Source organism: Podarcis pityusensis, assembly GCF_964106645.2.
Source record: "Podarcis pityusensis genome assembly, chromosome: 1".
NCBI lineage: Eukaryota > Metazoa > Chordata > Lepidosauria > Squamata > Lacertidae > Podarcis > Podarcis pityusensis.
The window spans coordinates 44,521,473-44,548,674 of record NC_138028.1 but is presented as its reverse complement, the minus strand read 5'-3'; the positions used below and the strand labels follow the sequence as shown (position 1 = coordinate 44,548,674).

The 27,202-nt window shown below is 42.5% G+C and overlaps 1 protein-coding gene and 1 long non-coding RNA gene across 2 annotated transcripts in view; one reads left to right on the top strand and one right to left on the bottom strand.

Annotated features, from left to right (window-relative positions):
* The window catches only part of LOC308472120 (cytosolic phospholipase A2 epsilon-like), a 41,283-nt gene extending 19,571 nt beyond the window's left edge, over window positions 1-21,712 (top strand). The window contains exons 9-21 of the mRNA XM_080996620.1: window positions 1,499-1,668; window positions 1,788-1,886; window positions 5,153-5,190; window positions 6,698-6,833; window positions 7,485-7,621; window positions 9,880-10,105; window positions 12,567-12,681; window positions 12,809-12,946; window positions 14,231-14,338; window positions 16,792-16,977; window positions 17,294-17,460; window positions 19,946-20,126; window positions 20,986-21,712. Coding sequence (XP_080852746.1) covers window positions 1,499-1,668; window positions 1,788-1,886; window positions 5,153-5,190; window positions 6,698-6,833; window positions 7,485-7,621; window positions 9,880-10,105; window positions 12,567-12,681; window positions 12,809-12,946; window positions 14,231-14,338; window positions 16,792-16,977; window positions 17,294-17,460; window positions 19,946-20,126; window positions 20,986-21,200 — 1,916 coding nt within the window. The 3' untranslated portion in view covers window positions 21,201-21,712. The remainder of the gene's footprint in view (window positions 1-1,498; window positions 1,669-1,787; window positions 1,887-5,152; window positions 5,191-6,697; window positions 6,834-7,484; window positions 7,622-9,879; window positions 10,106-12,566; window positions 12,682-12,808; window positions 12,947-14,230; window positions 14,339-16,791; window positions 16,978-17,293; window positions 17,461-19,945; window positions 20,127-20,985) is intronic.
* Window positions 21,713-22,434: 722 nt separating this feature from the next.
* Window positions 22,435-27,167, bottom strand: LOC308472759. Its single transcript, XR_013983713.1, has 2 exons — window positions 27,077-27,167; window positions 22,435-25,402 (listed from the first exon to the last, which is right to left on the bottom strand). It is a non-coding gene; the product is annotated as an uncharacterized lncRNA (long non-coding RNA).
* Between the last annotated feature and the right edge of the window lie 35 nt (window positions 27,168-27,202).

Here is a 27,202-nt window from a genome sequence, read left to right as displayed (position 1 = left end):
TCTGAAAGTGCTATAGTCCGAACTTTTTGGACTATAGCAGCATTCGTAAGAGTCTGTCACATTTATTAAACTCCAGAGTGCCCCCCCCCCCCCCCCCGTTCTTGAAATGCCCATTTCCCCAGATTGGGACAAGGCAGATTTTGATGTAGAGATGAACTGTTAGGCTCCATGAAATGGTTTTTAAGGTTATGTTTCTAAGCATACTTACAGTGCGATCTCATGTGTCTTCTCAAAAGTAATCCCCATTGAGTTAAATGGACCTTACCCATAGGCAAGTGTGCATAAGATTAAAGTCTTAGCTGTAGATACATTCCATGTACTTTTCTGGGATCAGGATGTAGAACAAAATGCTAAACAGAGTTAATTGGAGCTAAGACCCACTGAACACAGTGCAGCTTACTTGTAAGTAAATATGTATAGGCTTGCACTGTCATTTATTCATAAACCTCTGTAACATTTTTCACTATAATGAACAAAACAGCATAAAAAACTTTCATGAAATGCATGTCTCAATCCACATGAAGAGATCTCAGTGGCATGGAGGTTGATATTATTTCTGATATGGTTGCAAGTGGTGCTGTGGTCTAAACCACTGAGCCTCTTGGGCTTGCTGATTGGAAGGTCGGCAGTTCGAATACCTGCAATGGAGTGAGCTCCTGTTGTTTTGTCCCAGCTCCTGCCAACTTTGCAGTTCGAAAGCACACCAAATGGCATTTCTGTGCGCTCTGGCTTCTGTCACTGTGTCCCATTGCACCAGCAGTGGTTTAGTCCTGCTGGCCACATAATAGTAATAATAATAATAATAATAATAATAATAATAATAATAATAATAGTAATAATAAATTTTATTTATATCCCATCCTCCCCAGCCGAAGCCAGGCTCAGGGCGGCTAACAACAATAAAACAATACAAAAGTACAGTATAAACAACACTCTAAAATAATTCATTATAAAATTAATTAATTCAAGCCACTGGCAACCATTGGGCCAGAGCTCCGCGAAGATTGCCGAGGGAGGGAGTCAGGCTGTGCCCTGGCCAAAGGCCTGGTGGAACAGCTCTGTCTTGCAGGCCCTGCGGAAAGATGTCAAGTCCCTTAGGGCCCTGGTCTCTTGTGACAGAGTGTTCCACCAGATCGGAGCCACAGCTGAAAAAGCCCTGGCTCTAGTTGAGGCCAGCCTAACTTCTCTGTGGCCTGGGACCTTCAAGATGTTTTTATTTGAAGACTGTAAGTTTCTCTGTGGGGCATACCAGGAGAGGCGGTCCGGTAGGTATGAGGGTCCCAGACCCGGAAAGCTGTCTGTGGACAAACGCCGGCTCCCTTGGCCTGAAAGCCAGATGAGCGCCGCAAGCCCATAGTCGCCTTTGATTGGACTTAACCGTCCAGGGGTCCTTTACCTTACCTTTTATTATTTCTGATGTTTGGGTTTTTTGTTTGCTTTTTTAAACTGCTCTGCTTTCTTTTTTCAATAATGTCCTCTTTTTCTTTTCTTTTTTTAGAACAAGATGTCAGATGTACATTGAAAGGATCCTTTGAAGGAACTCAAAACATTTCATTAGGCTGTGTCTCCAACTTGCATTTCACTGATCCTTCCCTTTTCCACTATGCCAGGTTTAAGCAAGCAGAACTGGATGTTCTACTCCCAAAGAAGAGGTCACTTCCCACCTTTGTATGTCATAGCTGAGCATGGTAGTAACCTGGATAATTTTAGTTAGTCGCGCCTTTTATTGGGAGAGGTGTTTTTAAAAAGCAATTCTGTTTTTAAAGAGGCAATCTCTTTATTTTCAGTGTTGTTGTTGCAACTCATGTGGAGCTAACGCTTACAAAAACAGGAACCTGACTCTGCCTCTGAATGCACTTCCCACTGATCAAGATATAATCAAAGAAGTAAGTACTCCTTCTCAGCCCCTCTGTACTTACGCTGCAGTGTTCAACGGGGTTCTATTCTTTCTCCCATGCTTTTGGACATCTATAGGAAGCCGCTGAGAGCCATCATCCAATTATTTGAAGTCAGGTGTTCATCAGTGTGTGAATGGCACCCAGCTCTGTCTCCATTCCATCTGAGTAACCAAACAAACCCCTGTGTTGCAAAGAGAAGGTCAGCAATGTCTAGGCAACACGATGACACGTGTACATACGCAATAGACAATCTTTATTCCTTTAAACCATAACAAGTAGAAAATGAAATCTTTAGTCTCAAAGTCTCAGAAAATCTTTAAATGAAGCGAGGTACCAGACTTTGTATGATGAAAGACAAGCTGTGAAGCTTTGCGTATTCAGCAAATATGATGTTCAGCACTGAACAGTGATTCCGGATATTGACTACTGTTTCGGAGAATTCTTCATCAGCGTGGTGGGCAGATGTAGAATTGCTTCATAAACCCATCTTATTTTGAATGAATGTATGTAAATGAAAATATCAAATGCTGAGGAACAGTGCTCATGTAATAATGTAGTCACTGGGTTTATGAAGCAATTCTATATCCTCCCACCATGCTGACGAAGAATTCTACGAAACAGTAGTCAATATCCGGAATCACTGTTCAGTGTTGGACATCATATTTGCTGAACAAAGCTTCACAGCTTGTCTTTCATCTTACAAAGTCTGGTACCTCGCTTCATTTAAAGATTTTCAGAGACTTTGAGACTAAAGATTTCATTTTGTACTTGTTATGGTTTGAAGGAATTCTATAAAGATTGTCTATTGCGTATGTCCATTCCATCCATCTGAAGCAGGAGCGTCTGTGTGGATGCTGGACTGTGTCTAGAGGTAGTAGCAGGCTGGATGAGGACCAATAAACTGAGACTGAAACCTGATAAGATGGGGGCTTTTCCTGGATCCAGGAGCTGTGCAGAGGGCCTGTTCCAGACGGAATTGCATTCCTCCTGATAGAACAGGTGCATAGCTTGAAGGTGCACCTTTAGCCATCATTGTCGCTGGAGACCCAGCTGGCCTCAGTGGCTATGAGAGGCTATTCCTAGTCCAGCTATGGCCCTTCTTGGTCCACCATAACCTGACTATAGAGGTACGTGCTCAAATAGCATTACATTTAGACTAGGAATGGGAAACCTTTCCCTTCTGAACATCTTTTTGAGAGCCACATGCCAGTGGTGAGTAGGGGGGACCAGAGGCGAAGATTGACAGATCAATGAATATAAGCTTAACCTTTGTGCAGCAGGCAGGCACACACACACACACACACACACTCCACACCTCTGTCCTCCATCTAAGCAAAACGTACAAAAGAACTGAAGCAACCACAGACAGTTTAAACAACATATTATATATTATATTTTATATATTATATATATTATAATGCTATATATTATAAAATACACAGTTACATGTAAAAAATACTGCATTAATATGAAGTTACTAATATCTACAAATCAATATCCATTCATTTTCCTTCTGTCACACCCTCCCTCTCCTCACCCAGGGTCCAAACAAACTCTCAGCATACCAGATGGGCTGGTGGAGTGTGTGGTCTGGGAAGATGGGGTGTGGTTGAGGAGGTGTAGCCTTGGGAGATCTGACCTCTGGGCCTGAGGTTCCCACCCCCATTTTAAACTATTGCAGTGTGATCTATGCTGGTACAGAATGTGACTACCATGTTATTAGCCAGCAGTACTAAATGTTCACAGATCCTCAAGGAGTTACATGGGCTGCCTATTCACTCCTAGTCCCAGTTTGTATTCCAGAGTTAACACTTAAAAGTTTTATATGCCCTGGGATACAAATATTTGAAGGAATGCCTTTCACACTACCTGCTGATCCATTCCTTAAGGTTATTTAGGGAGGCACTGCCTGTTGTTCCCTCAGTGGGTACAGTTTGTTGTATGACAGCACAGAGCAGGGCCTTCTCTCTTGTGGCAACCCACATTTAGAACTTGCTTCTGTTAGAGATCTGGTTGTCCCTCACATTCATTGCTTCTAGGCATCAACTTAAGGTGTAGCTTTTTATTCAGGCCAACAGAAATAGCTGATTTAAGGATTGCTTCCTTTGCTGTGGCATTACCACCTTGCTGTGTTTATTGTTTTAAGATGCTGATGTTATTTACTGGCTTTATGATTTTTATGTTAAGTGCTATATTGTATTTGAATGAATTGCTATATATCACGCTGGCCAAATATTCTTTCAAATACTTGGGTCCCAGGCCAGTGTTGTGATGTCATCACATTACGTTTCCCCCAAGTGAAGCAAGCATTGAAAAGTACCATAAGGGTACCATAATGGGTGGAATCCAATACAGTCGTACCTTGGTTTTCGAACAGCTTAGTTCTCAAATGTTTTGGCTCCTGAACTCCACAAACCCAGAAGTGACAGTTCCGATCTCCTGCAGCCAGTCAGAAACCGCACCTTGGTTTTTGAACGTTTTTGGAAGTCGAACAGACTTCCAGAACGGATTCCGTTCGAGAACCAAGGTACGACTGTTTAGCTTTTTTCCCCCCCTGTCAGAGCAAGGATTTATTATTGCACCACAGAATTTTCTCCTTCTCTTTTCCCCCACAACCCATGTGCCCCATAAATCTGTTCTAGGGGTTCCCCCAAACCTCTGGAGCAGATTTGGGGAGAAGCATGGTGCATGCAGGAGGAGAAGTGTTGCACAAACAGTTGGGTTTCACAAACGTTGGGTTAATGGGGTGCAGTAGTTGAATACTGCCCAATGGGAACAGGAGGAAAGCTTGACATGGGGCTGCTGTCTTCATTGGCTGCATGAAAGAAAACCACTATAGTGTGTGGGACTAGTTAGAGAAATGGATGGTCCTGTGGAATAACTGCAACCTTAAATACATGGGAGATGCCCTGCCCACATCCTTCCTAAATATTATCACAATATATAAACTGCAGTCGCATTTTCCAGAATATGTTGAGGTCACTTTACAAGTCAGTAAAGGTACTAGAATCACCGACTGCAGAATGAAACCAAAATTATGTACATGATGTTGTGAATTCCAAATTTTAGAGATTGTCAACAATCATTAGAAAGAGTATAAAAACAACACACAGAAACCATCTCTGATTTTTGACATTCACAACAGCATATGCAAACCTGGCACAGAACAGGAAATATATTTTGTCTATTTTTGGAAGTTGGGAAGGCTTTTATGATATGACATAACTGATTGTATTTAAATTCTTAACTTTTAGGACAAAGAAGTTAATTTACACTTCAAAGCAAAGACCTGGTAAGATTCAGTTGAAATAAAATAATGTGGTTTTTGGCTCTTCCGCTTTATCCATTTTTAAAAGATGTGACCAATTCCCCCCGCATATCTACTTCACAGAACAACTTAGCTTTGTGAAGCTTAGATTCAAGGAACCAAATTTTGGGCCTTCAATTTCAAGTTGAGAAATCTCCTCTCAAATATTTGTATATAGTTTTGACTTGAAAACTGGAAAATCTTAACATATGCCAAAAGTAAATTTAGGATCATAATGAATATGTTTATCACTAACACTATGACTTTGAAATTGTACTTCTCAAACCCCTTTTGAGAGTCATTACATTCAGAATTATAGTCCTCTTCCAATAAATCGTGTCCTCCCTAAAAGAGGGCACGTGTTGCGGTGAGACCTGGAGACTGACCTCCTGGTTGTGGGTGGATATATTGGATAGCCACAACCCCCAATTGGTAGGTCCCTTGTTACTGGGCTTAATCTGGCCATGGGGTGCAGTCTAAACAGATCAAGGGACCTATATATACCTATGCACGTGACCCAGAGCTTCCTCTTTCAGCTTGTGCATCGGAACACCCGCCCACCTCTCCCTACTTTTAGGGCATTTTCGCAATTGGCCTTCCTATGCTGTCGTGTGCCGTCTGTCGTTGGGACAGGGGCACGGCAGGAATTTTCCCCACTTGGCTGATTGGCTGTTGCCATTTGGGTTTCGCCTGCCATGTAGCAAATCGTCACAACTTGTATGGTTACGGATAGGCTCTGGTTCATGTGATAGGGATGGGAGAACGGTCTCGCCATCCCTATGTGAAGGGTATTCCATTAAAGGAATCCAGGGACTCAACTTGGTTTGGTCAACCCCTGAGAGGGAGTTGCGCCCATGCCTGAGTCCAGGGGAGCATCTGGGGAGTGAACATAGTCTGTTCCTGAGCTTTTCACCTACCTCAGGTGTTCACCCTTGGCTGACCTATTCTGGTGCCCTGCGTCAGCGCTGCCTGCAAGGGTGCAGGGAGCTAGTCAAACCAGAGCCTATGCAACCACTCTTCTGTAATCAATAAAGTTGTGGCCTAAATTCTGCCAAAAACCAAAACTAAAATTTGAGTCAAATGTGTGTTTATTTAGGGGGGAGGTCTCTGGGTCTGAACACGCAATGTGCTCTGCTCACCATTATAGAAGTGGAGGAAGAGTTTTTTTGCAACTAAAAAATGTACTTAAAAAATTTCTGCACTATCGTGAGTTGGATTTGAGGTTTTCTGGTTGGAGTTAAATTAACATAGCATCACTATCAGTTTGGCCACAGCCCAGCATCACACATTATGCAAAGTGCTTTACATTTTTGAGGATCAATGAACTGGATGCAGACCTGCCCATTTTCAATACTGCTTTGCACAAGTATCTGGTTGGCCACTGAGAGAGCAAAATGCCCTGGACCAGTTGGACCTTTGGTCTGATCTATCAGGGCTCTTCTTGTGTATTCTGAAAGTTCTGTTGTATGATACATTTTCACCTGTGTTACAGCACATCGGGCTTAGATGTTCGCTTGGGGTTTGATCTCTGTCCAGAGGAACTGGAATTCCTGCAGAAAAGGAAAAAGGTTGCTGCTGATGCCTTTAAAAGGGCACTACAGCTTGAGGAGGATCTGTGTGAAGATGAGGTAGGGGGGACTCACATTTTACATTTGATTTGATCTACTTCTGCAAGCAGATTAGCTGGCAAACAAACAGGTGTAGCAGTTTTGCACACACATACCTACCTGTGTGCTCTAAAAATCTGGACTCATCCCATGACCTACTTTGATTCTTTGGAGGAAAAAAGGTCATCAATCTTTTTCTAACAAAGTTTACGATTTATGCCAGCAGTGAATATTACCTCAATGTGTACTCTCATATCCCATCTTTCCCCTGAGGTCACTGCTGGGCAAATAAGCTGGGCTAGTGCTGTTTCCCCAAGTCAGCTAAATTCCTTGTGACCTGGATTCCAGGAACAAGACCTGGAAGGCTTTTACGTTTGCATTTCTTTCTGCTGCTCCCATTGACACGCTGTTTGAAGATCCACAAATCTACTCTATACCTGCCCTACTGGCTTGCCTGCATGTAAGGGCTCTGCCAAGAACCTGGGAATGGCTCCAGGGAGCAGTGACTTGCACAGAGTTCTTTTTGAAATGTTATGGCTGTAGCTCTCCAGATATTGAAGTACCAGCTGTATCTATATTTTGTAGCAGCTTCTATCCTTGATATAATTATAAGACCCCTTCCCTTTATAAACCATCCTAATGAATGTTCTGCTTTTTTCTATATCAAAACAGGTGCCAGTGGTGGCAATTATGACGACAGGAGGGGGGATGAGAGCACTTACAGCATTATATTCCCACCTGTTGACTCTCCAAAAGTATGATCTTTTGGACTGTGTTTCATATTTGACTGGCTTATCTGGCACAACATGGTAAGGAAATGTGAGCTAAAGAGTTAAGTAACCCATATTTATGGCCACGATGCAATGAAATGAATTAATATAACAAGATGTTCCTTATGCTGCAGCGAGACTCCTTACGGGGTCCTCGCTGCGAGATCACATTCACCCGGTGCTATACCAGCTGCACTGGCTCCCGGTGGAGTACAGGATCAGGTTTAAGGTGCTGGTTTTAACCTTTAAAGCCCTATACGGCCTAGGACCCTCGTACCTATGGGACCGCCTCTCCTGGTATGTTCCACAGAGAAACTTACGGTCTTCAAATAAAACATCTTGAAGGTCCCAGGCCACAGAGAGGTTAGGCTGGCCTCAACTAGAGCCAGGGCTTTTTCGGCTGTAGCTCCGGTCTGGTGGAACACTCTGTCACAAGAGACCAGGGCCCTGCGGGACTTGACATATTTCCGCAGGGCCTGCAAGACAGAGCTGTTCCACCAGGCCTTTGGCCAGGGCACAGCCTGACTCCCTCCCTCGGCAAGCTTCGCGGAGCTCTGGCCCAATGGTTGCCAGTGGTTTAATTTGAATTAATTTTATAAGGAATGATTTTAGAGTGTTGTGTTGTGTTGTGTTGTGTTGTGTTGTGTTGTGTTGTGTTGTGTTGTGTTGTGTTGTGTTGTACTGTTTTATTGTTGTTAGCCGCCCTGAGCCCGGCTTCGGCTGGGGAGGGCGGGATACAAATAAAATTTATTTATTATTATTATTATTATTATTATTATTATTATTATCAACCTTTGCATGATGGGGAAGTGGTAGCTACAGTCAACTTTCAGTAAATATTGGTTCCTTTGGAGAAACTTGTTTGTTTTTGAAACTAATACCCTGTCTTTCCGTAGTATAATCAAGTCTAGAGAAATAAAACACAGTATTAAAAACAATAACAATTTAAACCCATTCAATACAATGGATTAAAAGCAGCTTGAAAGACAGTGGCAACATAAAAAAAATTGAGAGCAAATTCTGCAAAATCTCACTGATTTGTTTTTTTAAAACAAAAACAAAAACGTTATTGCTGCTCATTTAAAAGAATGCCAGAATGGGATTAAGTGGATGCCTCTAAGGAGGGTTTTTCCAAATCTTGGTCACAACTGAAAAAAGTACTTGTGAGTATTCACTGGCATAGCTCTGAAGGCAGGAGGAAAAAGCAGGTGCCAATGCTTATGATATTCTGGTTACAAACAATTTTAGGGCAGAGATGGAGAACCAGAGGCCCTCTAGATGTTGAAGGACTGTAATTTCCACCATCCCCATCCATTTACTAAGCTAGCTGGTGCTGGTGGAAAGGGCTCCAATAACATCTGGAAGGCCACAGGTTTACCACACCATATATAGGCTTTTAAAGGTCAAAACTAGCAGCTGGAATTGAGCTTTTGAACAAATTGGCAATCAGTATACCTGGTACAAGATCGCTGTAATGTTATCTAATTAATTTGGTTCTAGCCAAAACCAGCTGAAACATCTGGGCTATCTTCAGGCACAGCTCCAGGTAGAGTGAATTACAGCAGTCTAGGTGGATGGATTTTGATTCTTTTCCAAAACTGATTGATCACCAAGTTTGGGATCAGAAATGCACTTCCTTCCTTCCTACTGTAGAATGGTCAATGTTGCTTGAATCATCTCATGCTATTAATTCTGTAGCTTTTTTGATGTAGTTTTGGTTACCCATCCCACTTTTTAAAATGGAAGTGCTGGGCTTTTAACAACTGCATAAGAAGCAGAAATCATTAGGTAAAGCTTTGTCTATTATTCCATATCCAAATCTTGATTGTGGTCATTAGTGAAGAAGAGTTTGGATTTGATATCCCGCTTTATCACTACCCGAAGGAGTCTCAAAGCGGCTAACATTCTCCTTTCCCTTCCTCCCCGACAACAAACACTCTGTGAGGTGAGTGGGGCTGAGAGACTTCAGAGAAGCGTGACTAGCCCAAGGTCACCCAGCAGCTGCATGTGGAGGAGAAGGGAATCGAACCCGGTTCACCAGATTACGAGTCCACCATTCTTAACCACTACACCACACTGGCTCTCAAAGTAGTGAAAGCTGAGTTATCATCTTTGGCTAGCACAAATGGCCAATCTTTTACTGGGAATGCTCCAATAATTGCTGCTCTCAATACAGTTCACATGGATCCCCCAAACCTAGAACTCAAGTAAAGACATAGCCACAAAGTGTCAAACACCTACATTTCATGTCTCTCCTCTTCTGAACCCAAATCTGTATTTACTGTGTTTCTTTCCAGGACAATGGCAAATTTGTATGATGATCCTAATTGGTCACATAAAAATTTAGAAGAGCCACTCGTTGAAGTCCAAAAACAAATGAAAAAAAACAAGTTCCTTGCCAGTTTTTCCCCAGAACGTCTAGCATACTATTCAAAGGAGCTGTGGCAGCGTTATCAAGAAGGGCATCATATCTCTTTTACAGATCTTTGGGGACTTATCATTGAAGCCATGCTACACGATACGGTATTATATACTTTACTCTAAAAACACTAGCTAATGCCTAGTTTTGATTAGCATTTCAAGTTCCATCATACTCAGAGTAGACCCACTGAAATCAATGAACTTAAATTAGTTGTGACAAGCTTAATAGTTTCAACAGCTTTACTCTGATTAAGTCAAATACATCCCAACAGTGTTCAAAATTCTCATTGTTCTAGGCACATTTTTGTGACAGGCAATTTCATTAGCATGAGCAATTTCTGAGCTCTGGGCTCAGTACTGCGCCTAAGATTTCAGACTAAAAGATTTGCAGAGTGGAAGGAAAAGAGGACCCTTTTCTGCCTTCCCACTTCCAGCTACTGCCCGAAGACTGGAGAAGAGACCCTCTTAAGAATATTAGTGAGGGGTGGGGGGTGGGCAGGGGAAGGACTAGACCATGTTAAAAATGAACATAATATTTTAGCTGTAGTTCATTCGTTTTCAGCTTTGTAATCTTGTTATAAAAAAGCATGCCTAGACATTCTGTTGTTGTGCCCACAACCAAGGTTTAAGGTGCCATTTAGCTGCTAGCTTTCATATCTCAGTTTCTAACACTGCATCCCAGTAAGATGAAGTGAGGCATCTGGGCAGGATAATTTTTTTTAGTTACAAAATAGTAGCGTATATCACAGAAGTGCTTGATTCCATAAGAATAAATTACCCAAAGACAGCAATCCTAAATTACTAGTAAAATCCATTTTGTTTTTTCTCCACACAGAAAAGCGCTCGGTAATGGATGGTATTCAATTAAATAATCGCAGAAGTGCAAGAATTACTGGTAGTGGAATAGGACTTCCCTCCATCCCCTAATCTGCTCTAGAGATTGTGGGAACACACACACACACACACACACACACACACACACACACCAGAACAGATTTAGGGAGTGGGCAGACAGAGGAGAGGAGGGAACATTACGTTTTGCAAGGATTGTGATGATCATTGTGCTGATGGAATGAGCTGCTTAGTGCTTCATTGAACACAATCCCAACTATGCTTCTTAACATACCAAAATATAATTTCAGATAGGAGTGTCAGCTTGGCCCTGGGGCTGTGGGTGCCATCCAGCATGCATGGCCCTGGCACCAAATTTGTGGGTGCCCAGCCCCTTCATGGGGAATTTTGTGGGTGCTTGGGCCCCCAGGGCCCCAGGGAGTTGGCACCTACCGGTAGGTGCTGAGGTGGGAGCACTGTAAATTCTGCCTGAGCGCCATATTGTGGAGGTGTTGATGGAACATCTATATCAATCCTCATTGTACACTGTGATGTTTGGTGTCTGAAGTCAGAAAAGGATATACGTGCACTGCAAATAGTTGGGTGTTTATCATACATTCGATGCATATAGGAATCCCTCAGCTTTCACGTGTTATCCCACAAGAAGAAACTCCATATGGTGCAAGCAGTGGCGTAGCGTGGGGGGTGCAGGGGGGCCCGGCCGCACCGGGCGCAACATCTGGGGGTTAGGGTTAGGGGGCGCAAATCCACGTGTTAGGGGGCGCAAATTACTTGCCTTGCCCCGGGTGCTGACAACCCACGCTACGCCACTGGGTGCAAGGGTCATGGGGCCACACTGCTCCCAATCACAAGTCTAACCAGTTCACACTTTAAATGTACAGAGGCCAAGGATGGAACTGGACCAGGCACAACTTCAGGAATAAGGATTGTGGGACAGCCATGCTACCCTTTAATTATGTGCAGTCCCTTTGCATGGAATGAAGTGTGAATGGGGGCTTATGAGCCTCCTCTAATCACTCCCATCAAATGATATTGGCGGAAGGGATATCGCTCAGTGGTAACAGCATCTCCGGGGGGGGGGGGGGATTCCTGGCATCTCCAGGTAGAAAACCCTGCCTGAAACCCTGGACAGTCACTGCCACTCAATGTAATCAGTACTGAGCTAAATGGACCAGTTGTCTGGCTCATTATAAGGTAGGGTGGCCATATTGCAAGAAGTAAAAAGCACACAAACACACATTTCCTGGTTCTGTTCTGGCAAAAACCCTGACATTTTGTCAAATTTTCGAAATTCCCATTTGGATCCCGAACGTATGGCAACCCTGTTATAAGGCAGCTTCCTAGGGAGGCTTCTCAAAGAAACATTTGCTTGTACAGAAAATTTTAGCAATATGCTCTTCACAACTGTGTCCATTGTTTGAGTATCTGTACCTTTCATTAAGAAAAGAGTTTTCAATGCAGGAAGCCTCAAGCTCTTTCAAAAACCTTTCATTAATGTTCATTTTGAATGGGGTTGGGCAGAATTTAATTGCACGTATCCCTTTTTGTTTAGAAAGAACAGCTGAATCAAAGTAGGCTAACACACTAACTTAGCACAATAGTTTGGGCTTCGGTTTAGAGTAAGATGCCATCACTAGAGTATAAATTCTAGAACAGCCTCTTACACCCTTTTCAGCTACATTAACTGCTTCTTTCTGCCTTTCACAAACAGGTAGATCAGAATAAACTCACAGATCAGCAGCGGGCGTTGACTAATGGCCAGAACCCTCTGCCTGTGTATCTTTGTCTCAATGTAAAGGAAAAACTAAGTAATCGGGGATTTAGAGGTAATTGCAAATATTTTATAAATATATGCTTGCATTTAATTCTCAAACAGTAGAACTGAGGACTAGAAAGGCTGATTCATGTAATTTAGGAATACTAAAAGATACTCTTCTGTGGCTTCCTTTTCAGAATGGTTGGAGTTCACCCCATATGAAGTGGGATTTCAAAAATATGGAGCCTACATTCGTGCTGAACATTTTGGCAGTGAATTCTTTATGGGTCATTTGATGAAGAAAATCCCAGAATCACGGATCTGCTTCTTGGAAGGTAATTAATAGGGCAGTCCTATATACACCTATTCAGGAGTAAGTCCCATTGAGTTAAGAACATAAGAAGATCTGGCTGAATCAGACCAATGGCCCATCTAGTTCAGATTAATTGGCACAGGATTGTAGCCAATAATAGTAAAATATTTTTATTTTTAGGAGTATTTGCGTCTTTAGCACAGAGCTCTAGCAGATTATAAATAGTTCTGTGTACAGTAAGGCTCTTTTGATAAACAATCTATTTGCCACTGCTATGAGCACATAAAACCTACTCTATTTAGAATTTTCCTATGTTGACATAAAACACTGAAAGACTAAACATATTTGGGACATATCTATCTTATTATAAAGCACATTTAAATTAAGTGTGTGCTTAATTATCATCTACTGTGACCAATATGTATTAGAAGAGCATGCACAAAACATTTCCTATATCTTGTTGCTGGCAAATAGGCACTTCCACATCCTATATGCAATTAGCAAGAGGGTGGGAATGCATTTGATGATTGCACCAAAGACGCAAAATAAATTATGATAGTTCCATAATTGCAGCGTTTGGAGTGTTGCTACTAATGAGCTACTTACTTAGATGTTCTTGATAACCAATAATTTCAAATCCCATCATGTGCTCTGTTCTAATTTACCAGTAGGTGGCTCTGTGTGCTTATACTAAGAAACTATAAATTATAATGACGTAGCAATCTTAAAACATTTTATGTGTTCATAACTAGAACAGAGCAAAAACAACTTCCCGGATTTTTTCACCCTATTCATAGGCAGCAAAAATGGGTACCATTTTGTCAATTATTCTCTGGAGGGATAAGAAATTATCCAGTTTCTAGGAAGTGTGCCTCACCATTAGGTGTGGCATCAACATTGCTTCTTCTCTCTCTCCCCTTCCAGCATTTATATCCTTCTTCTTTTTTTTTTTTTCTTTTTTTTGCTTACGGTGGCAACTGTGTTGGCAGCTTGGCCAATGTCCCCAGCCCAGCTTTGTTCCTTAGCACTCTTGGGTGATCTTCTGAGAAGTTTTGGCTCAATTCTTGTCCAAAGTCTCTTATATACATTATCTCAGTATACCCTATCAGTCTTGTAATGTGTACCAGTATTAATATATTAGCATAAACAGAAGGCTGAGTAGAGGCTCTTCCTAAAGGTTCATGACTGAGGTGAGATTTGAACCAAGAAATAGACTCACAGCTCACCCACTTTTAGGCACTATGTAACATGGGCATCTCAAACATGAAAACTACAAAAATTATTCCCAATTTCTTCCCTATCACAGGAATCTGGAGTAGTGTATTTTCTGTAAACTTGATGGATGCCTGGTTTCTGAGTGTTAGTACAGAAGATTTTTGGCAGATGTGGACACGAAATAGAATAACTGAGCTTGGTAAGTTACTGTTCCATTTTGTTTCTGCTCTGTTTATTTATGGGGACAAAACATTTATGTACTTTCCTTCTGTAGTCCTATTTATGTGCTATTTGTGTGTATGTTATAGCTCTGTTTACTTGGGAGTAGTGCTTTTAGCCTTGCCTCTCTCTTTTCAGTAACCATCACAGTTGCCCATAAAGCAGCTCTTAACACACAGGCTTCTGCCTGTACAGGTGTTCAGATCATGCACACAAGCAGGAGCTTGCTTTTTGGGGTGACCTCACAGACAACTGTAGGCAACCTGTGGTTATCAGAAGAGAGAGACCTGATGTCAGGGCAGGGCAAAAAGTACGAACATGACTATGCCCTACATGTGCACAACACATCACTGGGCCTTTTGTATTTCAATGATGTATTTTACAATTCTTTAAGGCAATGCTACAAAACACACCAGTAATTATTAGTGCCATATACAAAATAATCACAAGCTTACTTTGGCCTGGTTTTGGCCCTGGGACTGACTTTGTTGCCCTGCTAGGTGACCTTTACTGGAAAAGAAACAGGATGGTGTGTGCCTGTTTGTTCTGCTGTCCTTCTGGGAATTTTCCAGTATCATTGACCACAGGATCTCTCTGGATTGGCTAGCTAGGCTGGGGCTGAGATGGCACTGTATTGTGATGATTCCAGCCCTATCTGGAGCCTGATTCCAGAAAGTGCCTCTGAGGGACTCCATCTTGTCATGGGTCCATCTTGTTATCCTTGTGCTGTTCATCACCTACATTAACCCAATGGGAGCAGCCATCCAGAGTTTTGGAGTACTTACTGTCCCCCATAACTCCATCTCTTAGTTCTAGCAGATTCCAGAGAAGTAATGGGGATTCTAAACCAGTGTTTGGGATCTATACTGGACTGGATTTGGACAAAGAAACTGAGGCTAAATCCAGATAAAATGGAGATACAAATGACCAGAAGAGAGCTAGCCTACGATTGGTGATACCCAGAGTTTCTGATGGGATAGCACTGTGTCTGAACAATCAGGTGCATTGCATGGAGATGCTACTGGACCACCCATGCTCTTAGAGGAGCAATGGATGTCTGTGGCCAGGAACTTCAGTGCATAGCTTCAGCTGGAGTGCTAGTTACACATTTTCTAGAAAAGACAGATCTGGCCAGTTTCACTTCCCTGGGCACATTTTGGTTATCAACTACTGTAATGCAAAGCTCTCTACAGTAGGTTGCTTTTGAAAACTATGGAAATGGAAGCTGGTGAAGAATGCTGCTGCCAGAGTCTTGCTATTCAAAGCATATAACCATTGCTGTTTGATCTGCAGTGGCTCCTGGTGTGTTTCCGGACCACTGGTTCAGACCACTGGTCCTCACCTTTAAAAGTTCAAGTGCTTCAGGTCCAGAATCCCAGAATTCTGCTTTTGATTTAAGATCTGTTGTGAAACATTTGTTCTGTGTGCCACCAGCATCTGAGATATGCAGGCCATGGGCTTCCTCAAAAGGCTCATCTGGCTCCCTCCTTTTTAGCTTTTTGTGTGCATTCTGCTTATGATTCAGTTTGATTTAGATTAATACTCTGTTCCTTGGGATCACAGCTTTTTGTTGCATCATGTATCACTGCTGCTTGTTGTTACAATAGCATTTTAAATATTTTTGTGGTGTTATTCTGTTTTTATTGCGGTGGTTCCAAAACACAAGTTTGCAACAAAGTGTAAACCCTATATGGTGCCTGTGTTAGCAAAGACATGTTTTTTTAATCAGGTACACTTTAAACAAAATAGTTTTTCTTTTTTTAAATAAAGTATGACAGTGGTAACAGGGACATATTGGTAAAGTATGACTTTGATTTTCTAAGTAAAAGGAACTAAGGACTCAAAACCTCATTTAAAAACAGTTTACCCTATTGGTACCCAACACTGACAATTAGCACAAGGGTGGGGGCACAAGTGAGTATTATACTGACTGGATGAGCTTAGAGTGGAATACTACCAACAAAGGTGTTTCCCAATGTTTGCTTCCTGCAGCAGTGATAACACTTTTGAGCTTAACTCCTGCAAATCAGATAGGCTTTGGGCTGGATCTCATGGCTATCGCTGCTAGTCCAAATGGCTAGTAAATGCTGGCCCTACACAGCAGTGCAGGTTATATCAACAATAGATGACACCTATGACATATGTTGGTGCAGAACAGAGCTGGTGTAACAGCTGTCTACCTACATGATGCAGGCAGATGAAATGTTGCACATAATCACATTAAGAAAGCATATATGAAGCAGACCATATATAAGCAGACCAGCTTTGGAACAGTATTTTGGAGTTTTAGGTAGATTTGAGACAAAACCAAACTTGTAGAAAGCCAAGGTGGTATGGGGAAATGAAGCACTGTAAATTCCAAGGATCTCATAGCATGGTTACTATTTTCTAACATAGGAAAAAAATGCATTTCATATGTTGTTCCTTCTACAGAGGAGTGTCCTTGGTATCCGTCAACAGATAAACTCCCTACCCGTATGCAGTATCCTCCGGACAGCCTTGCCAATGCTTTTCAAAATGTCATTATGTGGCGACCAGCAGTTTCGGTGGTCCCTAATTTTCTGAGAGGCTGCCCGATGCACAACGAATACCTAGAGAGCAAATTTTCAAAGTGGAAAGGTATAACAAGAGCTCTTTTTTAAATGAAAGTTCCCTTGGGTTAGCTTGCTTGGCCAATACCTTCATATGGTAAGCAGGGAGTCTTTAAGGACTGACCATTTCCTCTTCTTCCAGAGGGGAAGGACTTCCTGGGTAGGCAACAGAAACTGTGTGCTCTACCCAGTTACTGAAAGACAGAAGTTCAGAGACTGGAAATGGACAGTCTCTTGAAATGTCATGAGTGGGGAGAACTATATTTTGAGTGCATTTTCTGTTTCTTTATGTTCCCCGTAGGAGCAGCACTGCCAGTTTCTGACCACAAATTCATTTCTTTCAGACTGTGATCTTGATACCTTTCCGAACCAGCTGACAGGAGCTGAAGATTACCTGTATCTGGTAGATAATGCATTTGCCTTTGATAGCAGCTACCCACCACTCATGAGGCAGGGAAGAAATGTGGATCTCATAATACACTTAAATTACAGCTCAGGATCACAAATAATGGTAAGTAATCTTGAGCACAGCTTCCCCCCCCCCCCCAACACAAATAATGGGAGTGTGCATAACTTATTTGCTTTTGACAGTCGGTTACTCATTTCTGTCCCTATCATACAAAGAGGAAGTTGATGGTCTGTGCCTTCTCTTCTGTTGAAATCATCTTCTTGCAGCTGTTTCCTCCTCTGCCATCAGCAATACCAGGGCTGTGAGAAGGGGAAACTGACAAATGCTGTCTTTCACACGTCTTCCCTGTCAGATGGAAGAGAGATAAGATAAATATTCTGCTAGCTTTATTCACATTGCACCACGGCTTCTGTGAAAGCAGTCAGGTCCACCAAATCAGTTTTTTCTCTTCTATACAAGTTCTGCTGCTTTTTGTTTGCATGTACACAAGACATATATTTGGAGGTCAGTTCTGAATACACAAAAAAGGAGGTGACTTTTGTGTGAGAGCTGTTAAAAGCCTATGCACAGGATGTATGCACAGGATGTATAACCTAGCAAGGTTATGCTTAAAATTCTACAAGGAAGACTCAAGCAGTATGTGGACCGAGAACTCCCAGAAGTGCAAGCTGGATTTAGAAGAGGCAGAGGAACCAGAGACCAAATTGCAAACATGCGCTGGATTATGGAGAAAGCTAGAGAGTTCCAGAAAGACATCTACTTCTGCTTCATTGACTATGCAAAAGCCTTTGACTGTGTCGACCACAGCAAACTATGGCAAGTTCTTAAAGAAATGGGAGTGCCTGATCACCTCATCTGTCTCCTGAGAAATCTCTATGTGGGACAAGAAGCTACAGTTAGAACTGGATATGGAACAACTGATTGGTTCAAAATTGGGAAAGGAGTACGACAAGGCTGTATATTGTCTCCCTGCTTATTTAACTTATATGCAGAATTCATCATGCGAAAGGCTGGGCTGGATGAATCCCTAGCCGGAATTAAGATTGCTGGAAGAAATATCAACAACCTCAGATATGCAGATGACACAACCTTGATGGCAGAAAGTGAGGAGGAATTAAAGAACCTTTTATTGAGGGTGAAAGAGGAGAGTGCAAAATATGGTCTGAAGCTCAACATCAAAAAAACGAAGATCATGGCCACTGGTCCCATCACCTCCTGGCAAATAGAAGGAGAAGAAATGGAGGCAGTGAGAGATTTTACTTTCTTGGGCTCCATGATCACTGCAGATGGTGACAGCAGCCACGAAATTAAGACACGCCTGCTTCTTGGAAGGAAAGCAATGACCAACCTAGACAGCATCTTAAAAAGTAGAGACATCACCTTGCCAACAAAGGTCCGTATAGTAAAAGCTATGGTTTTCCCAGTAGTGATGTATGGAAGTGAGAGCTGGACCATAAAGAAGGCTGATCACCGAAGAATTGATGCTTTTGAATTATGGTGCTGGAGGAGACTCTTGAGAGTCCCATGGACTGCAAGAAGATCAAACCTCTCCATTCTGAAGGAAATCAGCCCTGAGTGCTCACTGGAAGGACAGATCGTGAAGCTGAGGCTCCAATACTTTGGCCACCTCATGAGAAGAGAAGACTCTCTGGAAAAGACCCTGATGTTGGGAAAGATGGAGGGCACAAGGAGAAGGGGACGACAGAGGACGAGATGGTTGGATAGTGTCTTCGAAGCTACAAACATGAGTCTGACCAAACTGCGGGAGGCAGTGGAAGACAGAAGTGCCTGGCGTGCTCTGGTCCATGGGGTCACAAAGAGTCGGACACGACTAAATGACTAAACAACAACACAGGATGTATGTTCTCAGTCCTGTTTGCAAGAACAGTGCCAGCCAAGTTTCCAGACCACACTGAGAAAAACTTCTTTCCCATCCTTTCTTTCTTTCAGTTGCAAAGAAAAGGCCTTTTGCTTTGATACTGCTGCTACCACTGGGACAACTGTGGATTGATTTATTTTATGAGATTTTTATAGTACTTTTTACCAGATGAAAGGTCCCAAAGCAATTAATCCCCTTGAAGACTTACTTTCTCAAGGGCTTTGGGGGGGGGTTTCTTCTCTTGCCCTCAGCACTCCTTTCTCCAACTCTTCCTCTTATTTACTCAGAACAGAGATGGAAGTTCTGGGAGTTGAGCAAGGTTGAACAAAATTGATATTAATGGGTGGGGTTCTTTAAGGTTTCCAATCACCCTACAAGCTGTTCACATAGTTAAGTTTGGGCAACTAAGGGCACCCTTCTCCCCAAAAAGAGATGGTTAACAATATAATTAGTTCGTTCTGCAGCATAATTTGCCTTCCACACAACTGAGATAGAATCTCAAAGCCCTTTAATGGGGAATTTAAGATGACCTTCTGGTCACAGGTGAAGTGCAAACTCTGCAGTGTTCCATGTTGCTGGGATTGGGGAAACCAGAGATATTTTTTTTAAAAAAAGTCTACGAATTAGGCGTGTGCGAATGCACTTCCAGTCTATCAAGTAATGGCTCCACTATTAAAATCATGCTTGGATTTTATCCCCCTTACATAGCCTCTGGAAAAAGCCGCAGAGTATTTCTCAGAACAAGGAGTCCCATTCCCTCAAATTATACCAAAGGAAGATGGTGATCTGAAGGAATGCTACTTGGTGGGAGATCAAGAGGGCCCTGAAATTCCAATAGTGCTTCTTTTCCCCTTAGTGTGTGACACATTCAAAGAGTATAAAGCGCCTGGTAAGTCTGTACAAGTCTGATAATTTTTGCTTTTCATTACATTATGATCAATTCTGTTCTTTGACTAAGTTGGAAATCTAAGAGAGTTGTTTCAAAAGGAAAATGAAGAAGCAGGGGTAAGACATGCTTACTACTAAACAGAAGCAGTACACAATTCAGGATACCCCCCCTTTCCCCACCAGTCATATTCTTTGCAACATCGGAGGTGACACTGGCCTGTGCATGTCCCAGATTACATGTGGCTTCATGTGCTCTTCTAAAAATACTGCCACCCCAAAAAGCTATCGAGTTTTTTTCTGCAGTTGTACTTGGGAGATGGGAGATGTCATAGGTCTTCTATGCCAGCATTTGGACCAAAGCATTGATTTTTGAGATAGCACAGTCAGCTGGATGAAGTATTGCACTCAGACCTAAAGACCCAGTTTTAATTGAGTCCGGTCTCAGCCACACATTCCGAAAGAAGATTCGGGCACACTGCTTCTGTACTGAGGAGAAACTGAAATAAAGGGAAGAGTAATTACACTCCAACAGAATGGTTTTCCAAAAGAGACGCTTTAAAGTCTGTAATGCATTTTGCTGTACAAATTATTGAAGACAATAATAAGCCTTCCCTATTTTCCTCACCAAGATGATATCTTTATTTCTTTCCGGGTTATTCCCCATGTACATATACCTCATGCATGAGAATTAACAATTTATATATCTGAAGAAGTGGACTCCTGCCCACAAAAGTTTATGCTGAATTAAATCTGTTAGTCTTTACGATACCACAAGACTCTCTGTGGTGTTTGCTGCAACAAAAACCAGGCTATCCCTCTGAAATAAAACTACCTACTTATATATTGTTTTTAAATCTTAGGTGTGAAACGAAGCCCTGAGGAGATGGAAGATGGTGAAATTGGTGGTCTTACCAGCTCCTTTGGCCCATATGATGTATATACTTTGCGGTATTCAGAAAAGGACTTCCAAAAGCTAGTAAAACTTTGTGAGTACAACATCCAAAATAACATAGATTTGATTTTCAAAACTTTGCGTATAGCTGTGGAACGGAAGAAGCAGCAGAAGAAGAGTTAACAATTTCAAAATCCATGGCGAGCCTTTTAGCGGAAAGAGAGCCTCAAACCTCTGACATTGTTCAGTACTAGGGAGTAATCGGCATTTCATTCCAGAAGGAAAAACAAAGAACTCAATCAAACAAATATTAAAGTCGCTGTTCAACCCCTTCAGGAGGAAATACTGGATATTAGAAATTATTAATGAATACTGTAAGTCATTCTACTTTTGTTCTTCATAGACAGTTCTGTGGCCGTACATTACATTATCATCTTGGAAGCTACTTTTAAGTGCTCTGAACAAATTATTGTAGAAATACACTGTAAAACTTCTTTCTTACAGTGCTATTTATGCTCTACATATCACTCCCTTTGCCAATGCATTTGAGGTGTTTTATGTATTGTTTCATGGTTTCTGTACAAATTATGTAAGAACAAGTGTTTTGCATAAAATTGTTTTGCTGAAATATGAGTAGTGCTAAATGATTTTTATTAAAACAAATAAAACCAGTTTCTGGTACCTATGCAACAGTATCACTCTGGAAAAGTCTCCATGTGCAGGAATAGGCAGTACTCATACTGTTCTATGTAAGAATCTTCATTGGATGAATCTGATTGGTCCTATGATTTGATAGGGAAGGAGGGAAAGCTGTTCAAAACTGTCGAAGAACATGGTGCTGATCATGTTTTGATGCTGGGGTGGTGGTGGTGAATCCTTACACATCAGTGTTTACACAACAGGATGATGGGGCAAAGATTCCTGGCTACTGGAATAAGGGTGATTTCTTCATATAAAGGTAAAGTTAAAGGACCCCTGGATGGTTAAGTCCAGTCAAAGGAGACTATGGGGTTACAGCGCTTGTCTGGCTTTCAGGCCGAGGGAGCCAGCGTTTGTAAGCAGACAGCTTTCCGGGTCATGTGGCCAGCATGACTAAACCGCTTCTGGTGCAACAGGACACCATGATGGAAATCAGAGCACATGGAAACACCATTTACCTTCCTGCCACAGCGATACCTATTTATCTACTTGCACTGGTGTGCTTTTGAACTGCTAGCTTGGCAGGTACTGGGACAGAGCAACTGGAGCTCACTCCATCACGGGGATTTGAACTGCCAACCTTCTGATCAGCAAGCCCAAGAGTCTCAGTGGTTTAGACCACAGTGCCACCTGCATCCCTATCCCATCCTCATTCTTTATATAGCACCCAGTGCAACAGACAACCCCCACAAAAAATTCTGTATCTACACACAGAGACTGAGAAAAAAGAAAGATGAATGATTTTTATTTAAGAGAACTAGTCCCGGGTTTAATGCAGAGATTGCATGGCTAAAATTTATAACATAAAGGGTTTCGTTTTGCGCCTTCAGGAAATCATTTTCTGCATGTACAAAAGCTGCAAGCACATTTCATTAACTGAAGATCTTACCAGCTGGTGCACTAGTAGTTTTCAGAATGCACAAGATTTCAAATAAAAGAAAAGTAGATTTAATTCTACATGGGATGCCTTGTGCCCATCTTCAGAAACAGACTGAATCACTTTTCAGAGAGCCAGTGTGGTGTAGTGGTTAAGAGTGGTAGTCTCGTAATCTGGGGAACCGGGTTCACGTCTCCGCTCCTCCACATGCAGCTGCTGGGTGACCTTGGGCCAGTCACATTTCTTTGAAGTCTCTCAGCCCCACTCACCTCACAGAGTGTTTGTTGTGGGGGAGGAAGGGAAAGGAGAATGTTAGCCGCTTTGAGACTCCTTAAAGGGAGTGAAAGGCGGGATATCAAATCCAAACTCTTCTTCTTCTACTACTATTATTCAGCATTCATATTGCCAGTCCATACTGGATAGGGATGGGAATTGTACTGTACCAACAACAAACTTTTATGGTTTTTGTTGCAGGAAGATACATCAGCTCTTCCATTGTGGGAAGATGTCTGGGTTCTCGCAAGTAAGAGAGATAGGATGGCAGGGCATAAAAATCTTAGGTAACAAGGATCTCTTTTATACTATCAAATTATTAAGCATCAATATTAACATTTTTAGATTCAGTACCGGAGCAAGATGCCTAACATTTCACCTGCCATATCAATAATTTTGGGGATATGCTGCAGTGTTACATTTATGAGATGTAAGGAACTGGTATTCAAAATGAATACAGATTCTGAGATGCCACCATAATTGCAAGCTGTTGTGGGAAACTTTCATATTCAGTGCTAATGCATCTAGCTACAAGCCTTGCAAGAACCCTACAATGCAGGGAAGGGGAACATAGTGGCCTTCCAGCTGTTATTGGACTACAACAGCCAGCCAGCATAATTAATCAATGGTCAGGGATAATGGAAATTACAGTCCAGCATCTCAACAACTACAGTTGCCCCTGCTGTAAGGTCAATTATTATTGTTATCCCACATTGTAGGTGTGTAGCTTGGGTACTTCATTAGAGACCCATGCTCTCTGAGGCTAGGAGTGCCTTTTACCAGCTTTGTCTGGTTTACCAGCTACAGATGTTCTTTTCCAGTGTAGTCCATGCACTGGAAACCTTGAGGCTGGATTACTGCAAGGTGCTCAGTGTGGGGCTGCAGAAGGCACCTGACATGTGACACCATTATTAAAACATCCTTTAGCACCATCAGCTGTGCCTTGTGGAACCCTTTGCCAAGAGGGATTCAGCAGGGGCCTCTATTTCAACTTTGCTGAAAACTTTTCTATTCTGTCAGGCTTACGCAGGCAATTAACAACACATCTTTCCATAATAATCAGATCTGATTTTAAATTTTTCATATGGTTTTCTTTATAACTGTTTTAAATCACCCTGATGGGGTTTTTTTTTATGAATAGTGGTATATAAAAATATTTTAATAACATGAATAAATAAGGGGGGAGGTTTAAGTTTGAGATTGACTTGAAAAGGCCACCTAGTTAATTCAGGGTAGAGGGAAGATTTGAAGTAGGAACATCCTTGTGTGTAGCTCAGTCTCTTAGTCACCAATTCCTATCACTGAATGGTTGCAGTTGGTGAATGTACTATGACAAGCTGAGGACTTAACAGGAATTGCAGGGAAGGGCATGATTTAAGTTGCCCATTGTGCAATAGTATGAGATTTTGCTACGTTCTAGGGTCTAGATAGGACCCAACACCAAACCTGAGAATCTCAGCATTGCAATCCAATTACTGTAAAGCACTGACTGCAGAGATTTGGGGTAAACTGAGCAGGAAGCTTTGGTGTGCATCCCCAAACTTACCGTAAGTTCACCAAGCCTTCCAGGATAATTCAAGAAGCTACTAGGGAACCCTTGCAGGAGTTATAAATTAAGCAACTAGGAATTGCTTTTCTTCCAATGCCAATTAAATTTCTCTCACCCAGAATTCTTTTTTACTTCAATGTGGCCAATGCCTATTTTGAACTAAGAGAAGGGGTGAAAGCCTTATGGTATACATTTGCTAACCTAATACCCTTTTCCAGGGCACGATAAATGGTCACTCACTTGATCAGGCTGATTATGTTCCAGCCCATGCTGTTTTTCCCTCTCCCTCCACTCCCCATCTCCCTGAACCCTCAACACTCCAGAAAACTCAGTCCTCAGGAGGTTGTTTTGTTTTAAATTAAAAACAAATATTTTTCTGGATACCTGGGGCATCTCCAGACTGGTGGGGTTCCCCCGCCCAGGTGTATTCTGCAACATGTTACTGATGCAATAATAAGCCATTAGCAGATTTATAGTTGACCATCCACACATCATTCTGCTTTACTAAGTTATGTGATGCTTCCCAAATGACGACACACTATTGCTACCCAGAAGGTCACTCTTCCTCTATGGCACAACAAAGTCTGGGAAAACAAAACCGGCAGCATTTGTGGTATGAAAAGTTACAGGACTTCAGCAAAAAGCTGCTCCAGAATGAAGCAGTAGGTCTGCGCCAAAATCTTTGCAGGTGCAAACAGTATTGAGAGCGGGATCAAGGATAACCACTCTGTTCTACCATCTTGGTTGGTGACAGATAGAGAAATAATGAATGCACAAGAAAAAGGAGCACAAGAAAAAGGCTTCTGGATTGGGACTAGTAAACCTGTCCCAAAAAACGGGCAAAAACAGAGGAGGCAGCAATGGCTCCTTATCAAAAGTAGCCCTATGTGTTTACTTTTCTCTCTTGGTGGCTCAGTCGAGATAATTATTTATTGTTCATTCCTGTATTCCTCTCTTCCCTCCACAGGGCCCCAGGATGGCTAACCACTACAAAATACAAACACAATAAAAACAATAGTTATGCTATCAGTAAAATATATTATGAATAATTAAAACGTAACACAATGAAAAATCAAACAGTTAGGCTCCTGTCCAATTTGTCCTATCCTGGTAAAACAAATTACATTTTTAATTACGTCCATGTGGGAGAACCACCAATTTCGACCACAGAGTATGTTCCCCAGATGTAGCCACCAAGAAGGCCCCACTCCTTAATGGGACTGTAAACAGACTTCTCCCCACCCCCTGATTTTCATAGCCTAGAGGGAGCACACAAGCAGGGCCAGATTTAAGTTTGATGAGGCCATAAGCTACTGAAGTTAATGTGGCCCTTTATATGTCCAGCTGTCCTTTGTCAACAACAAATTGTCACTGTTTTTTGTGTTGAATATATGCTATATAGTAATTTATGGACCTAATAGGTATCTAAACACATGCAACCAGTCCATGCAGAATGTAGGCACCCTATATATAGAAATGAGCAAACCAGTGATATTTTAGGGAGCAGGCTAGCAGGCAGGGTCCATTACTTACATCACAGGAGCCTACACAACACAATACACTGTTGCTGTATGTAGGTTTTGTTTTATTTGCTTTTTATCTTATATTTTGGAAATGTGCATCTTTTTTCCCCTTTAATTTTTTTGGGGCCCCCCAAGAGAGTGGGGCCCTAAGCTATAGCTTGTTTAGCTTATACGTAAATCCGGCACTGCACACAGGCATCCAGGTGGGCAAAGACAGCTGCTCATGCAAACTACAGCTGCTGCCGCCTCTCACTCACCTGTGCACTTCCCCTTTGGGTGGCATAATGGTGGGAGCTGAGCGTAGGGAGCCCAATTGTCCCCTACACCTTGAGAAGCAGACAGTGAGGAAGTAGGATAGCGCAGGAAAGTACTGTACAGAGAAGACAGGCAAGCAGTAGTAGTTGCCCCTTGTCACCATCACTGAGAATTGCCAAGGCCCAAGGTTCAAATCCCTAGTCAATCATGAAGCTCACTGGTTGACCTTGGGGGCCAGTCACTGCCTCTCAGCTTAACCTACCTCACAGGGTTGTTGTGGAGATTAAATAACGAGGGGGGAGAGCCATGCACAGAACCTTGATCCCCTCCCCGATTGCTATGCCATCCAGAAAGCGAGCGCCGGAGGAGCCTGCTCCCTGTAGCAGCGACAACAATTATTATTATTAAATATTTATACCCTGCCCATCTGGCAGAGTTTCCCCAGCCACTCTGGGCGGCTTCCAACACAATATTAAAATACAATAACCTATGAAACATTAAAAGCTTCCCTAAACAGGGCTGCCTTCAGATGTCTTCTAAAAGTCTGGTAGTTGTTCTTCTCTTTGACATCTGGTGGGAGGGCGTTCCACAGGGCGGGTGCCACTACGGACAAGGCCCTCTGCCTGGTTCCCTGCAGCTTTGCCTCTCGGAGTGCGGAACCGCCAGAAGGCCCTCGGCACTGGACCTCAGTGTCCGGGCAGAACGATGGGGGTGGAGACGCTCCTTCAGGTATACTGGACCGAGGCCATTTAGGGCTTTAAAGGTCAGCACCAACACTTTGAATTGTGCTCGGAGCGCCTTGGCTTGCTCGCCTCTCCTTTCCAGTCAGCACCAGGGGGAACTGGGCTCATGGAGAAGAGCAAGATCCCTATAGTAACCTCACCATAACGCGGAGCCAAGCCCCGCCCCTCGAAAGCAGCTCTGTTGGGTGACCGAGAGAAAACTGAGTCTGAGGTGCTTCCAGCCTCCGCCCCGCCGACCGAGAGAGGCCGGCGCAGAGCGAGGGCGG